Consider the following 17,122-nt stretch of genomic DNA (forward strand, 5'->3'; position numbering starts at 1 on the left):
CCTCCTCGCTCTCTCTCTGCCTCCCTCCCTCTCTCTCTCTCTCTGCCTCCCTCTCTCTCTCTCTCTCTCTCTCTGCCTCCCTCTCTCTCGCGTCCTCTCCGCTCGCGCCCTCTCCATCTCCCTCCCCCTCTCGCTCTGTCTGCCTGTCTCTCTCTGTCTGTCTGTCTTTCTCCTCCACGCTCTCTCGTTTTCCCGCCACTCCACCTGTTACAGACCTACATAAATACTGTGGCAACAAGAGCGGGTATTCTGCGGCGACTGCCTCACCTCCTGACTCCCCAAAGCCTTTCCACCATCTACAAGACACAAGTAAGGAGTGTGATGGAATACTCTCCACTTGCCTGGATGAGTGCAGCTCCAACAACACTAAAGAAGCTCGACACTATCCAGGACAAAGCAGCCCACTTGATTGGCACCCCACCCACCACCATAAATATTCACTCCCTCCACGACCGGCGTACCGTGGCTGCAGTGTGTACCATCTACAAGATGCACTGCAGCAACTCACCAAGGCTTCTTCGGCAGCACCTCCCAAACCCGCGACCTCTTCCACCTAGAAGGACGAGGGTAACAGGCGCATGGGAACACCATCACCTGCAAGTTCCCCTCCAAGTCACACACCATTCTGACTTAGAAGTATATTGCCGATCCTTCATCGTCGCTGGGTCAAAATCCTGGAACTCCCTCCCTCACAGCACCGCGGGAGTAGCTTCACCACATGGACTGCAGCTGTTCAAGAAGGCGGTTCACCACCACTTTCTCTAGGGCAATTAGGGATGGGCAATAAATGCTGGCCTTGCCAGCGACGCCCATATCCCATTAACGAATTTAAAAAAAAAACTTGCTTTCACTATGTTCAGTAGTGCCAGCTCTTTATTTAGATTGACTCACTATCCCTGGGGCAGTGGCGTTCTGATCACCTGTTTGCTTGAAATGTTTAGGCGTCCCGTTGTGTGTGGAGTTTCATCGCTGGGGATCGATCACATCAGTATCCTAGGGGACACCATGGAAAAAATTGCGTGGCAGAAAGGAGGAATCTTCAAGGTAAGAGGAGACCGCTGCCGAGCCTGACCTCGGAACCCATGGCTGGTAAGAATCTTGCAGCTGCCTGACACTGGAATCCTCCAGTCCTGCCTGTGAGAGAATCTGATCATACAGCAGCCCAGCTGTGAGCTCTGGGGTGGGCACCTGACAGAAGCTGAATCATAGAGGGCTGAAAATATCCCCTCGTAGTGAGCAATGTGTGCTTAAAATCTCCGCTTTGAAAATAGGGGTATTTGGGTTATGGGAAGTTTTGCTTTTTGACTTTGTATCTGTCTCCACTTCAAAAAAAAAGTAATTCCTTTGGACTTGAAGCACTTTGGGATGTCCTCAGGATGTGATAATGGGCCAGAAATTCGGGTCCCCACGGGTGAGTACGCGCTGTGTACTCACCCGTAAGGCCAACGGAAGTGCCGGTTTCGCTCATGCACTGTGCATATGCTGGAAACTGGAACTTCCGTTCCCTTGAAGGAAGGTGTTCGGAGGTCAAACACGTGCGCCGGAGAGGCAGCGCGTACGCCTGGAACTTCCGATTTTTTTACAGGTTTCTCCGTGCGGGTAAGTCTCCAGCAGCTGCGCGTGAAAAAAGCAGTCGCAAGGCCTGCTTTTAACAAGGTAAGAGGTTAATTAAGTAAAATTAAAACATTTTTTCCACAGGTTTATCATTTTAAAATACTTTAAAGAAAGGTAAGTTTATTTTTTAGCCCCGTTAAAAACTTTAATTAATTTTTTCAAATATTTAAATTTTTGTTTAAAATAGTTATTTTAAAAATGTGATGTTTTTAAAAAAAAAAAAAAAAAAAAAAAATTATTTGAAGTTTTACTTAGGTTTTGGGGCTGATCTCTATTCATAGATTTGATAGGTCTTCCTGTCAAATCTATAGAAACATAGAGGATAGGAGCAGGAGTAGGCCATTCGGCCCCTCGAGCCTGCTCCGCCATTCAATGCGATCATGGCTGATCATCCAAGTTCAGTACCCGGTCCCTGCTTTCTCCCCATACCCCTTGATCCCTTTAACCTTAAGAAATATATCCAACTCCTTCTTGAATATATTTAATGTATTGGCCTCTACTGCCTTCTGTGGTAGAGAATTCCACAGGTTCACCACTCTCTGGGTGAAGAAATTCCTCTTCATCGCTGTCCTAAATGGCTTACCCCTTATCCTTAGACTGTGACCCCTGGTTCTGGACTCCCCGACCATCGGGAACATCCTCCCTGCATCTAATCTGTCCAGTCCTGCCAGAATTTTATAAGTGATGTGCCTTCAATAACCACAAAACTAGAAGTTATAGACTTTAATAAGTTGGCTTTTAATCACTAAGATCAGAGCTAACATCTCAACACACTGACTGGCTCGCAGGAATGAGTCATACAGATCCTGGGATCTTTATGTAAGAGAAGTCAGGGGCGGAGCCAAGAGCCAAGACCTGGAACATTCCAGGTTAGTCAGGAAAGAGGAAGTGAAACTATACACCGTGTGGGGGAGGGTAATATACATGAGTGCGAAACGAATACAGGCAAGCCAAACACATTTCATTACATTCACCCCTTCTTTAGATTTAGTCCATCGGGGTGATGTTTCTTAAAAGTTGGTATAAGTGAGTCTGTCAGGAGGTTTTGTGGTTCTCAGTGATCGGCGCAAAGCCGGTTGGGGTGCCTCTAGGGGAGTGGATTCTGGTTCCTCTGCTGTCCGGGCCTCCGCAGTGTCTTCCAGGTTATCTGCAGTGTCCTCCAGGTTAAAGTTGGGTATTGATACCTCTGGGCGTCCTGTCTCTTTTTTTGGTGTAGGTCTTCCTCGGGTAGTCTCTCATCATTCTCTCCGCTCCCCAAGGGAGCGAGGTCTTTTATGGAAACAGTGTCCTCTCGCCCGTCAAGAGTATTCGATATAGGCGTACTGAGGGTTTGCATGGAGGAGCTGTACCTTTTCCACAAGGGGGTCCGTTTTATGGCCTCTCACGTGCTTCCGCAATAGTACTGTCCCCGGAGATGTCAGCCACGCGGGTAGAGATATGCCCGAGGTAGATTTCCGGGGGAAAACGAACATCTTTTCGTGAGGGGTAGCGTTAGTGGCTGTACATAACAGAGACCTTATGGAGTGGAGCACGTCTGGGAGGACTTCCTGCCAGCGGGAGGTCGGAAGGCCTTTTGACTTTAAGGCTAACGTGACAGCCTTCCAAACAGTAGCATTCTCCCTTTCCACTTGCCCATTACCCCGGGGGTTGTAGCTAGTGGTTCTGCTAGTGGCTATCCCCTTTGAGAGCAAGAACTGGCGCAGTTCGTCACTCATAAATGACGTCCCCCTATCGCTGTGTATGTAGTTCGGCATGCCAAACATGCAGAATAGATTACCGAGACACTTGATGACCGTGGCACTGGTCATGTCTGGGCAGGGAATGGCGAAGGGGAAGCGGGAATATTCATCGATGATATTGAGGAAGTATACAGTACGGTCGGCAGAGGGAAGGGGTCCCTTGAAGTCCAGACTTAGGCGCTCGAATGGCCGTGTGGCTTTGATAAGGTGTGCACGGTCAGGCCTGTAGAAACGAGGCTTGCATTCCGCACAGATGCGGCAGGCTCTGGTCATTGCCCTGACCTCCTCGATGGAGTGGGGCAGATTGCGGGACTTTATAAAATGGTATAGTCGGGTGACCCCTGGGTGACGGAGGTCGTTGTGGAGACCCTGTAATTTGTCCGTATGAATGCTGGCACACATTCCCCGCGATAGGGCGTCTGGGGGTTCATTAAGGGCTCCCGGCCTGTACATAATATCATAGTCGAACGTGGATAGTTCGATCCTCCACCTGAGTATTTTGTCATTCTTGATTTTCCCCCTTTGTTATTAAACATGAAAGCCACCGACCGCTGGTCGGTGAGCAGGGTGAAACGTTTGCCGGCTAGGTAGTGTCTCCAGTGCCGCACTGCCTCCACTATAGCCTGTGCCTCCTTCTCGACAGAAGAGTGCCTGATTTCAGGTCCCTGAAGGGTTCGGGAGAAGAAGGCCACAGGTCTCCCAGCCTGATTGAGGGTCGCAGCTAAAGCAAAGTCTGACGCATCGCCTTCGACTTGAAAGGGAATGCTTTCGTCCACTGCACACAGTGCAGCCCTTTCAATGTCCTGTTTGATACTGGTGAAAGCCTCCCGAGCTTCAGCTGATAGTGGGAAGGACGTCGATTTAATGAGGGGTCGGGCCTTATCAGAGTAATTGGGCACCCATTGGGCATAATACGAGAAAAATCCCAGGCACCTTTTTAAAGCTTTGGGATTGTGTGGCAGGGGCAGTTCCTTTAGGGGGCGTAATCGGTCAGGGTCCGGTCCAATTACCCCATCTTCCACCACACAGCCGAGGATACAGAGACTGGTTGTGTTGAAGACACATTTGTCTTCGTTGTAGGTTAGATTCAGCTTTAGGGCAGTTTTTAAAAATCTCGCAAGATTTAGATCGTGGTCTTGCTGGTTGTGCCCGCAGATAGTGACATTGTCCAGATAGGGGTAGGTAGCTTGTAGTTTATTCTCGTCAACCATGCGGTCCATCTCACGTTGGAAGACCGAGACCCCATTTGTTACCCCGAATGGCACTCTGAGAAAATGGTAGAGGCGTCCGTTCGCCTCAAAGGCGGTGTATGGGCGGTCCTCTGTTCTAATGGGGAGCTGGTGATACGCGGATTTGAGGTCGATAGTCGAGAAGACTCGGTATTGCGCGATCTGGTTGACCATTTCTGATATGCGGGGTAAAGGGTAGGCGTCCAGCTGGGTATAAATATTAACAGTCTGGCTGTAGTCAATTACCATCCGTTTCTTTTCGCTATTTTTAACTATGACTACTTAGGCACGCCACGGACTGGTACTGCATTCAATAATGCCTTCCCGCAGGAGTCTGTCCACTTCCGCCTTGATAAAGTGTCTGTCTTCCAGACTGTACCGTCTACTTTTGGTCGCTATGGGCCTACAGTTCAGAGCAAGATTAGCGAATAAAGAGGGCGGGCTGATTTTTAAGGTTGATAGGCCACAGACTGTGAGTGGCGGCTGGGACCCGCCATATGCTAGCGTGACACTTTCGTGGTGGCACTGGAAGTTCAGGCCCAAGGTTACATTAACACAGAGTTCTGGCATCACGAGGAGTTTAAAATCCTTGTAGTCCGTGCCTTTTACAGTCAGTGTTACCACACAGTAGCCCAAAATGTCCGAAATGTGGGGCTTAGCAGCCATAGCAATTCTGCTCCGTGTAGGGGTTACCGTTAATGAGTGCTGCCGTACCAGGCTAGGGTGGATAAAACTCTCGGTACTCCCACAGTCAATTAAGCATTTCGTTAAATTCCCGTTTACCTGTATGTCCATCATGGATTTTGTCAACGGGTGTGGCCTGGATTGATCCACCGTGATCGAAGCCACTGTTGGGCCCTGGGCGGCCGTTGAGTCGGGAAAAGATGGCGGATCCCAAGATGGCGGCACGCACGAGGCGGTGACGGAGTTGGAAATCGGATTCCCCCTGCAGACTTTGCTAAAATGCCCCTTTTTCTTACACTTGAAGCATGTAGCGTCCTTCGCTGGGCATCGTTGTCTGGGGTGCTTGGCCTGGCCGCAGAAGTAGCATTTCGGGCCTCGAGACATTGCCGCTGTAGTAGGACTCCTGGGTGAACTTCTGTGTGGGGACTCCGGCGGTGTAGAGCTGGTCTGAGACCTGGATGGGGAAGATGGCTGATTCCAAGATGGCGGCCCGCTCGGTGCGCACGAGGCGGTGAGGGCCGCATGGCCGGAAGAATAAGAGTCAGAGTTTTTCTGGGCCACGTCCAGCGATCGCGCAGTGGCCACTGCCTTTTTTAAGTCCAGGACCACCTCCTCCAGCAGTCTCTGCCGGATATAATTCGATTTGAGGCCCGTGATGAAGGAATTGCGGACCAATTCGTCAGAGTACGCGTTGGCCGTCACGGCCTTGCAGTTACAGTCCCGGACCAAGTCCTTTAGGCCCTGTAAGAAATCGTCCATTGATTCCTCAGGTCGCTGCCTGCGTGTAGCCAGCAGATGTCTGGCGTACACTTCGTTTACTGGCCTCTGGTATTAGGCCTTCAGGATAGTAATGGCCTCCGTGTAAGAGGTGGTGTCCCGGATGAACGAATAAATCCGATGATTAACGCGAGTAGTCAGTAGACTCAGTTTATCTACCTCGCTAGCGGATGAGGCCCTCACGAAGAGTTCGAAGCATTTGAGCCAGTGTCCAAATTGATTTGATGCTTCAGCAGAATGTGGATCCAAGTCCAGACGCTCTGGTTTTAGGAGTCGATCCATCCTAGTATTCTTTAGTGATTAAAATTGATGTGCCTTCAATAACCACAAAACTAGAAGTTATAGACTTTAATAAGTTGGCTTTTAATCACTAAGATCAGAGCTAACATCTCAACACACTGACTGGCTCGCAGGAATGAGTCATACAGATCCTGGGATCTTTATGTAAGAGAAGTCAGGGGCGGAGCCAAGAGCCAAGACCTGGAACATTCCAGGTTAGTCAGGAAAGAGGAAGTGAAACTATACACCGTGTGGGGGAGGGTAATATACATGAGTGCGAAACGAATACAGGCAAGCCAAACACATTTCATTACAATAAGTTTCAATGAGATCCCCTCTCATTCTTCTAAACTCCAGCGAGTACAAGCCCAATCGTCCCAATCTCTCCTCATACGTCATTCCTGCCATCCCAGGTATCAGCCTGGTGAATCTTCGCTGAACTCCTTCCATGGCAAGAATATCCTTCCTGAGATAAGGCGACCAAAACTGCACACAATACTCAAGGTGTGGTCTCACCAAGGCCCTGTACAACTGCAGCAAGACATCCTTGTTCCTGTACTCAAACCCCCTCGCTATGAAGGCCAACATACCATTTGCCGCCTTAACCGCCTGCTGCACCTGCATGCTTACCTTCAGTGACTGGTGCACAAGGACACCCAGGTCTCGTTGCACTTCCCGTTCTCCCAATCTATTGCCATTCAGATAATCTGCCTTCCTGTTTTTGCCACCAAAGTGGATAACCTCACATTTATCCACGTTATATTGCATCTGCCATGCTTCTGCCCAATCACACAACCTGTCCAAATCATCCTGTAGTTTCTCGGCATCCTCCTCACAGCACACACGCCTACCCAGCTTTGTGTTGTCTGCAAATTTGGAGATATTACATCTATGAATGGAGATTTCCTGCTCCGATTGGCTCCCCATGGCCCACGTGATCCCAGGGGACGCTGCGAACTAACTGCGCCGCTGGGATACGCGAGCACTGCACACTGGCAGCTGGAGCAGGCCCAGGATCGGCATCCCACGCGGTCCCACAGCACAACGGCCGGCGCGCTATGTAAGTGCAGGTCGGGGGCTTGCGCCCGCGGGAAGCCTCCGACCCGAATTTCTGGCCCAGTGTGCTAAGTTAATGCACGTTCTTTCTTTTCTATTTTTCCCTTCCTTGTTCCCTCTCTTCACGCCCCCTCTGTCGCTCTGTAATGCCGGCCTCCGATTGTATGGTAAACTGATGAGTTTTCCTTCTGTTTTCCAGCCAGGAGTTCCGGCGTTCACAGTTTCGCAGCCCGATGGACCGATGGCCGTCCTTGTCGAAAGAGCAAAAGAAATTGGGGTGAGTGGTACTGGGGGCGGAGGGGGGAACAGTTCTGTTTTCAGTGGGGTCGAGTGCTCCTCGCGGATGAAATCTCCCTCTGCCGAGACCTGCGAGTGTCACTACCTGCAGTGAGGAGCATGCATATCTCTGGAGATGCACCAAAGATTTATCCCTGTGCAGATTTTAAATTAATGTCACCACTGCACTGACTCTTGCTAGGGGACAGGCAGTGCCTCCATTATCCTTTATTCTTTTTTATATATATATATATATATAAGGATCTGTCTGTCTGTCTGTTATACACTCAAAAGTTATAGAGCATACCTACACATGTTATATCAAAAGAAAGCTTATGATTAGGGGAGTCTCATAGGCGTATTTACTTTTTGGTCAGACAAAAATTGTTCGGACAGTATACAAAAAACGTTCAAAAATCCGCTCATTAGCGGTTGACCAATCCTACCGCTCATTAGCGTTGAGTGACGTGATGGTTGACCAATCCTACAGTTCAGTGACCTGATGGTTGTCCAATCGGTGCGTCACGGGGGGCGTTTCATTCCGTGTGTGGGCGGGACCTAATCCTGCAGCCTCCCGAAACGTAGCCGCCATTTTTTTCACTGCTTTTACTCAACAGCGAGCGGGGCAGCTGCGGCGGCCCGCCGGAGCGGGAGGTGAGTTGGGGTCACTCGGGCCGGGCCTGACAACCGCTCGGCCCGAGACACAGAGCGGCAGCGGCCAGCCGTCGACCGCGCGGCCCTGTAAACTGCCGTTTTACAAAAAAGCCGTGGCAACGCCGGGCCCCCCCAGCTAGTTCTATATACAGTGGGCACAGGCTACTTAACCATGGGGGGCATGCCCGCCTAGTCTGATCCCGTGCTTGTCTGGCGCGCTCTTGCGCACATTCTCCAGCAGCAAGCAGTCACTGAGTCCAGGAGAAATGGGAATTCTCTCTTTTCCCCCCTACCCCCCTCCCTCCCTCTGAGGCCCTACTGCTAATTCAAACCTGGGACCTCTTGGTCTGTGTGCCTCGGTTACCACCTGAACTTACCAACGGTGCCTCCAGAGTGAGCTGTTTCTCAGCTGCTGTGATACTTCCTATGTGTACAGGCAGCAGCATTTATCTCCGTCCACGGGGATCTGCTGTCCGGTTGAGGGTCCTGTTTATGGGAACGTTGCTGGAGACACTGGGAAGGTGCTGACAACATTATCTCCCATCCCTCACACAGTGCTGTCCCTTGCTCTGCTGAGGTCGCTGAATCAGGCTGGTTTACCGTACCCAAGTGAGCCGGTCATTCCTGCAGGGGTCCCCAGCAGGAATCCCGGACACTTTATTTCCCTCTTATCCCAACGTGGGGGCTAATTGTGCCACTGCCCCGGCTGAATGATTCGCAAGACTTGCCACTGAAATTTCTGAGATGCAAATTAAAGCAGCGAGGCTGGATAATGAGCTGCTTCCTTGTGCTTCTTTTCCCAGTGCTCCCTTAACGTCTGTCCGGATTTGGAGGATTTGCAGTCGGAGGGGGAGAAGCTGAGTTTGGGATTGGCGGGAGACCACCAGAAATCCAACGCATCTCTGGCGCTGCAGCTGTGCCGGACCTGGCTCCAGCATCATCGTCACCCAGGTGTGACGCTGCCGTCCTGGTTTTGGTTGCTCCCTTAGTAACGGACCGGGGGGAAAAAAAAAACACGTGGATTTGGATTGAGGGTATATGGGATTGAGAGTCTTGCGATCTTTCTTTGGGTTAAATATCTGCTTCTCTAGCCCCAATCTTGGTCCCACTGGGAGTCTCGCTTGTGTGTGTCCTCCCAGTGGCGAAGTGCCTGGCCACAGTAACTCACTGTGGGTGCAAACCTTGTGTCACCCTCTTGACGTGCTGCGCTCTCCAATTACAAGAATATATACTGTACTTTTTTTGCTGAATTTTGGGCTCATCGAGGTGAAGGACGTCAGAGCTGGTTGGAACTTTTTATTGTTAACCTTTTGTTACCCAGTCTCCAGAGGGCCTAGAACAGGTATAGTACACTTTGGGTGCAGTGTCCCGTTATCTTTACAGTTACAATGGCCCTGCTTGCTCACTGTGACATTTCCAGTTACCAGAGCAGCCTTCTGGACTCTCTGAAACTGATTGACAATTTAATCCAAAATTAGGGCAGTTTTGTGCCTCAGTGAACTGGATGAAGACTGCCCCGGGTATAATCATTAACCCGGGGGGGGCTGTGGAGGGGCGGCTTTGGCTCTGACTGGTCCGTGCCAGATTCAATATCTGCTCGAAGCTTCCTCCCCTTCCACTGTTTAAGTAAAGAAAGGCATTCCACAAAAACAGGCAGAAGTAAACACGGGACCCTTGCAACCCAGCGGAGACGGGAGACTTTAAACCCACCGCTCCGGGCTGGGTTTGAACTCAGAGGTGGGGAGGGCAACTGTTGTAATAGACTGTGCCAAGTGGTCTCTCGGTTACAGGGGTTTATGATTAACGTTCTTCTTCTGTTTACTTCTGCCTGTTTTTGTGGAACAGTGAAAGGGGAGGAAGCTTTGAGCAGATATTGAGTTTGGCACGGACCAGTCAGAGGCAAAGCTGCCCCTCCATACCCCCCGGGTTAATGATTATACCCGGGTTCAGTTCCTTCCATATCTTGCAGTCACGTGCTTCACAATCTAGCCAGGGAGGTTCTGGAAGCCGGATAGCGAATTAAACTGCTGCTCTCTCCCACCCCCACCCCTGTGGCTCAGTTGGGAAATATGGCATTTCTTCGTAATATTGAACCGAATGACCCAGAGCGTTCAAGGTTTAATTTGATGTCTGCGTTGAGTTAGTCCATCTCGGTTGGGGAGGTGGAAGAAGGGGGGGGGGCTACACTTGACCAGAGAGAGAGAGAGAGAGAGAGAGAGAAGGGGGGGGGGGGGGAAATCAACCAGGGGTCCTGCTGCTATTCGCTGCCCAGTGACTCCTGCTGGATGTTGGGGGAGGGCACCGCTGGCCTTGGCTGTGCTGCCCCCACCCGATGGCCGATTTATCTTGTGAATACAGACAGCGGGTGAAGAATGGCCACTTGGCGGTGGGGGGGATTGTGGGGTTGGTGGGTGCTATCGGAGGGGTGTCTGCACCTGTGGAATGGTACCCCCAGCATGAGTTGGTGCCTGAGAGGAAGCAGGGGAATACAAATCAAATTTGACGGGTTACTGGAGTTGCAGCTGTGGGGACAGAGCAGCTTGTTGTGGGGACAGAGCAGCTTGTTTTAAGTGGAAATGTCTGACCTGTGTCACTCTGTATCTTGGGAACCAGTGTCGGAAACATAATACTGGTTACAGTACAGGTATAGTGTTACACTGCACCTTTTAGTTTGGTTCAATCCTGTTTGACATCAATAATGAAACACTATTTTCAGGCTTCAGTTTATAGGCTGCCCGATCCAGCATGGCGCTCTCCTGCAGTACATTGCATGTAGCACTATGTTATAGTGAACATGAATACACCGTCTACTGTGTGGTTATTTGACTGCACAGAAATATCACACGAAGTGAGCATTCTGCAAGTCGTTCTGTGGTAGCCACGTTGAGAGTTACATAGAACATAGTATTTACAGCACAGAAACAGACCATTCGGCCCAACTGGTCCGTGCTGGGGTTTATGCTCCACACCAGCCTCCTCCCACCCTATCAGCATATCCCTCTTCCTTTCTCCCCCACCTGCTTATCTAGTTTCCCCTTAAATGCATCGATGTTATTCGCCTCAACTACTCTGTCTTCAATCTAAACAGAGGAAACTACAAAGGTGAGGGACAAGTTGGCCATGGCAGATTGGGAGACTACACTAAAAGGTATGAAGGTGGACATACAATGGCTAACATTCAAGGAAATAATGCATCATTTGCAACAAACATATATTTCTCTAGGGCATAAAAACCCAAAAGGAAAAGTGATCCAACCATGGCTAACAAAAAAAATTAAAGCTAGTATTAAGTCAAAGGAGGAAGCTTATAAAGTGGCCAGAAAAAGCGGTCAGCCTGAGGATTGGGATCTTTTTAGAAATCCGCAAAGGGGGACCAAGAAATTGATAAAGAAAGGAAAAATGGAATATGAGCACAAACTAGCGAAAAATATAAAAATGGATTGTAAAAGCTTCTATAGGTATATGAAAAGGAAAAGACTGGCGAAGGTAAATGTAGATCCTTTACAGTCAGAGACGGGAGAATTTATAATGGGGAATGAGGAAATGCCAGAGAAATTAAATAAATACTTTGTTTCTGTCTTCACGGAGGAAGACACAAAAAACCTCCCAGAAATACGAGAAAACCAAGGGTGATGAGAATGAGGAACTTAAAGAAATTATTATTAGTGAAAGAACAGTAGTAGCAAAATTAATGGGACTAAAAGTCGACAAATCCCAAGGACCGGATGACCTACATCCTAGGGTTTTGAAAGAGGTGGCCATTGGAATAGTGGACGCATTGGTTGTCATCTTCCAAAATTCTATAGATTCTGGAACGGTTCCTGCAAATTGGAGGATAGCAAATGTAACCCCGCTATTTAAGAAAGGAGGGAGAGAGAAAACGGGGAACTACAGACCTGTTAGCCTCACATCAGTAGTTGGGAAAATGCTGGAACCTATTATAAAGGATGCAATAACTGGGCACTTAGAAACTAATAGTAAGATTGGGCAGAGTCAACATGGATTTATGAAAGGGAAATCCTGTTTGACAAACCTATTGGAGTTCTTTGAGGATGTAACTAGTGGAGTAGACAAAGGGGAACCGGTAGATGTGTATCTAGATTTTCAGAAGGCCTTCGATAAGGTCCCACACACGAGGTTGGTGAACAAAATTAGGGCACATGGAATTGGGGGTAATATACTAGCATGGATTGAGAATTGGTTAACAGACAGAAAACAAAGAGTAGGGATAAACGGGCATTTTTCAGGATGGCAGGCTGTGACTAGTGGGGTACCACAAGGATCGGTGCTTGGGCCCCTGCTATTCACAATCTATATCAATGATTTGGATGAGGGGATTAAATGTAACATTTCCAAATTTGCTGATGATACAAAGCTAGGTGGCAGTTGCGAAGAGGATGTGAAGAGGCTTCAAGGGGATCTCGACAGGCTCAGTGAGTGGGCGAGAACATGGCAGATGGAATATAATGTGGATAAATGTGAAGTTATCCACTTTGGTAGAAAAAACAGAAAGGCAGAGTATTTCCTAAATGGTGAAAGATTGGGGAATGCAGATGCTCAAAGGGACCTGGGTGTCCTTGTACATGAGTCACTGGAAGTGAATGTGGAGGTGCAGCAATCCATTAGGAAGGCAAATGGTATGCTGGCCTTCATTACAAGAGGAGTTGAGTACAGTAAAGAAGTCTTACTCCAATTATATAGGGCCTTGGTGAGACCACACCTGGAGTACTGTGTACAATTTTGGTCTCCTTACCTAAGGAAGGATATACTTGCCATGGAGGGAGTGCAACGAAGGTTCACGAGATTGATTCCTGGGATGGCGGGACTGTCTTATGAGAAGAGATTGAGTAACCTAGGCCTGTATTCTCTTGAATTCAGAAGAATGAGAGGGGATCTCATTGAAGCATACAAAATTATTACAGGGCTTGATAGGGTGGATGCTGGGAGAATGTTTCCCTTTGCTGGGAGTCTAGAACCAGGGGCCACAGCCTCAAGATAAAGGATAGGCCATTCAGGACTGAGATGAGAAGACATTTTTTCACACAGAGGGTGGTGAATCTTTGGAATTCTCTACCCCAGAGGGCTGTGGAGGCTCAGTCATTGGGTATATTCAAAACAGAAGTCGATAGATTTCTGACTAGTAAGGGCATTAAAGGATATGGCGATAGGGCCGGTGAATGGAGTTGAGGCAGAAGATCAGCCATGATTTCATTGAATGGCAGAGCAGGCTCGAAGGGCCGAATGGCCTACTCCTGCTCCTATTTCTTATGTGGTAGCGAGTTCCACATTCTCACCACTCTCTGGGTAAAGAAGACTTTCCTGAGTTCCCTGTTGGTTTTATTAGTGACGATCTTATAATTCTGGCCCCTAGTTTGGACTCTTTCCCCACCCCCCCCCCCCCCCCCCCCCCCCACAAGTGGAAACATCTTCTCTAAGTCTACCCCATCAAACCCGTTCATAATTTTAAAGACCTCTATCAGATCATCCCTCCGCCTGAGTGGCCATGTTACAATGTGATGTTCAGGGAGATTATATTGGTGAAAGATGTTCAAGTGTCTGCTGAGCCGTTGTAGGCTGTACAGTCAGTGCCACACCAGATCTGTCTTGCTAACAAACGGGGTGGGGGAGGGAACCCTCAAATTCTAAGATGATGCTGTCTTGCACTCCGTGACACACTTTGTGTTACTGATCTCCGCTGTGCTGTTGAGGCAAGTTGATGAGATTCTGCGACAGACGCCTTCTAGTGGCTGGATTCAGAATAGCATCATTGGAGGCCTGACCAGTACCTCGGCTGTGTGGCCATTATGTGGTGTCGGGAGAATTGCCGTTTGACTCTACGTACCTGAGATGGCTTCACAGATTTTCATTTTATTTTCTGGGGTTGGGTTTTCAAGTGATCTGTTTCAGAGGTTCCTGTTTGCCTTTTATAACTGAACACGAGGGATTTGGAGCATCTGCGATGTCCTTTTTTGTTTCTTGCAGATTTTCCTCCGCTCCAGGAAACGCTGGACTTTGCCAAACAGCACACGAGGCAACGGCCGCCTGTCAGCTCGGCATTCCGCCCGACCACTGCCATGGTAGAAGGTAACAACCAACTGATGTGCCTCAATAATCCCGAGACTCGATGTTAGCGAAACAAAACAAGGCTTTTATTAACTTAGAAGATAACACGCAGTGGAGAGAGGTATCTTCCCTGGAGGTCTGCAGTACTGGCTGTGAGGCCAGACTGAGCTGGCTTACATAGAGGCCAGGTATGGGCGTAGCCCTACACACAACACATTCCATACATTCCAATACACAATACAATGGTGAGGAGAAACCTGAAACCAACCACAGTCACAGGCAATACAATGGTAAGGGGGAACCTGAAACCAACCACAGTCACAGGCAGTGATGAATGGAATATTTCATCACATTCACCCCTTCTATAGATTTAGTCTGTTCGGGGGTTTGGTAGTCCTCTGCGACCGACGTGGCTGTTGTGGTGTCGCGGGTGTCGGCTGGGTGTCCCCGGTGGCCTCCTGGGTCTCTGCCGGGGATGCCGCCAGGGTTGTTGAAGGGGTAGTTGGTGGGGGTGCCGTTGGTCGATGTTCTTCCGGGGGTGATGAAAGAGTAGTGGGTGGGTAAGAGTTGCTGTGGTCATTGTTGCTGCTATTGCCGTGGTTGTTGTCGTTACCGGCTGGGGCGACGTCTTTTATTGACACGGTGTCCTCCCTTCCGTCGGCGTGCCGGACATACGCGTATTGGGGGTTGGCGTGGAGTAGGTGCACTGGCTCCACGCGAGGGTCCGTCTTATGGCCCCTCACATGCCTTCGCACGAATACCGGACCCGGGGTGGAGAGCCATGATGGCATGGATACGCCTGAGGTGGATTTCCGGGGGAAGCTAAACATTCGTTCATGAGGCGTGGCATTAGTGGCAGTACACAATAGCGACCGTATCGAATGGAGCACATCTGAGAGGACTTCCTGCCAGCGGGAGATAGGGAGGCCCTTGGTCCTTAGAGCTAGAGTGACTGCTTTCCATACTGTCCCGTTCTCTCGCTCCACTTGACCGTTACCCCGGGGGTTGTAGCTGGTGGTACGGCTCGTGGCGATACCCCTGGACAGCATGTACTGGCGTAGCTCTTCACTCATGAAGGACGCCCCCCTATCCGTGTGGATGTAGCTCGGCATACCGAACAGGCAGAACAGGCTGTTGAGGCATTTAATGACCGTGGCGCTGGTCATGTCTGGGCAGGGGAAGGCGAATGGGAACCGGGAGTATTCGTCCACAATGTTCAGGAAGTAAACATTGCGGTCGACGGACGGGAGGGGGCCCTTGAAATCTAAGCTGAGCCGCTCAAAGGGCCGTGTAGCTTTGATTAAGTGGGCTCTATCAGGGTGGTAGAACCGAGGCTTGCACTCAGCGCAAGTGCGGCAGTTCCTGGTCAGAGACCGAACTTCCTCAATCGAGTAGGGTAAGTTGCGGGACTTTATGAAGTGGAACAGCCGCGTGACCCCTGGGTGGCAGAGGTCGTTGTGGAGGGTCTGTAGCCGATCCCCGGTGGTGCTGGCACACATCCCTCGTGAGAGGGCATCTGGGGATTCGTTAAGGGCCCCTGGCCGGTAAATGATGTCATACTCGAAGGTGGAGAGCTCGATCCGCCACCTAAGAATCTTATCATTTTTGATCTTCCCCCTCTGTTTATTATTGAACATAAACGCTACCGACCGCTGGTCGGTAAGTAGGGTGAAGCGTTTGCCGGCTAGGTAGTGGCGCCAGTGGCGCACTGCCTCCACGATGGCTTGGGCCTCCTTTTCCACGGAGGAGTGTCTGATCTCGGGCCCTTGGAGGGTCCTCGAGAAGAAAGCTACGGGCCGCCCCGCCTGGTTGAGGGTGGCCGCCAAGGCAAAGTCAGACGCATCACTTTCCACTTGAAATGGAGTGTTCTCGTCCACTGCCTGTAGCGTGGCCCGCTCAATATCCTGCTTAATGCTTTTGAAGGCGGCGTGGGCCTCAGCAGAGAGCGGAAAAGAGGATGCTTTCAAGAGGGGGCGGGCTTTGTCGGAGTAGTTGGGGACCCATTGGGAATAATAAGAAAATAACCCCAGGCACCTTTTCAGGGCTTTGGGAGTGTTGGGCAGGGGCAGCTCCCGTAGGGGGCGCAATCGGTCGGGGCCTGGTCCGATTTCCCCATTCTCCACCACGCTGCCTAGTATGCAGAGGCGCGTGGTGTTGAAAACGCACTTGTCCTCGTTGTAGGTGAGGTTGAGTTTTTGTGCAGTTTTCAGGAACCTCTCGAGGTTCGAGTCGTGATCCTGCTGGTTGTGACCGCAGATGGTGACGTTGTCGAGGTAGGGGAAGGTTGCCTGCAAGTGGTGGTCATCGACCATGCGATCCATCTCCCTCTGGAAGACCGAGACCCCATTCGTCACCCCAAAGGGGACTCTGAGGAATTGGTAGAGGCGTCCGTTCGCCTCGAAGGCGGTGTACGGGCGGTCCTCTGGTCTGATAGGGAGCTGGTGGTACGCTGACTTGAGGTCGATGGTGGAGAACACCCGGTATTGGGCGATTTGGTTCACCATTTCTGATATGCGGGGTAGCGGGTAGGCGTCTAGTTGGGTGTACCTGTTGATCGTTTGGCTATAGTCGATCACCATCCGTTTCTTCTCGCTACCCCTTACCACCACCACTTGGGCGCGCCACGGGCTATTGCTGCATTCAATAATGCGCTCTTTCAGGAGCCTGTCTACCTCGGTTGCGATAAACCGCCTGTCCTCCCAGCTGTACCTCCTGCTTTTGGTCGCTATTGGCCGGCAGTTAGGGGTAAGG

General features: G+C 50.2%; 1 protein-coding gene across 1 annotated transcript in view; it reads left to right on the top strand.

Moving 5' to 3' along the window:
• The window catches only part of fpgs (folylpolyglutamate synthase), a 65,097-nt gene that overhangs the window by 22,141 nt on the left and 25,834 nt on the right, over positions 1 to 17,122 (top strand). Inside the window, exons 8-11 of the mRNA XM_085965487.1 lie at positions 914 to 1,044; positions 7,578 to 7,655; positions 9,112 to 9,259; positions 14,291 to 14,392. Coding sequence (XP_085821613.1) covers positions 914 to 1,044; positions 7,578 to 7,655; positions 9,112 to 9,259; positions 14,291 to 14,392 — 459 coding nt within the window. The remainder of the gene's footprint in view (positions 1 to 913; positions 1,045 to 7,577; positions 7,656 to 9,111; positions 9,260 to 14,290; positions 14,393 to 17,122) is intronic.

Source organism: Somniosus microcephalus, chromosome 23, assembly GCF_052327205.1.
Source record: "Somniosus microcephalus isolate GS21.2 chromosome 23, FLI_Smic_1.0, whole genome shotgun sequence".
Taxonomy (NCBI): domain Eukaryota; kingdom Metazoa; phylum Chordata; class Chondrichthyes; order Squaliformes; family Somniosidae; genus Somniosus; species Somniosus microcephalus.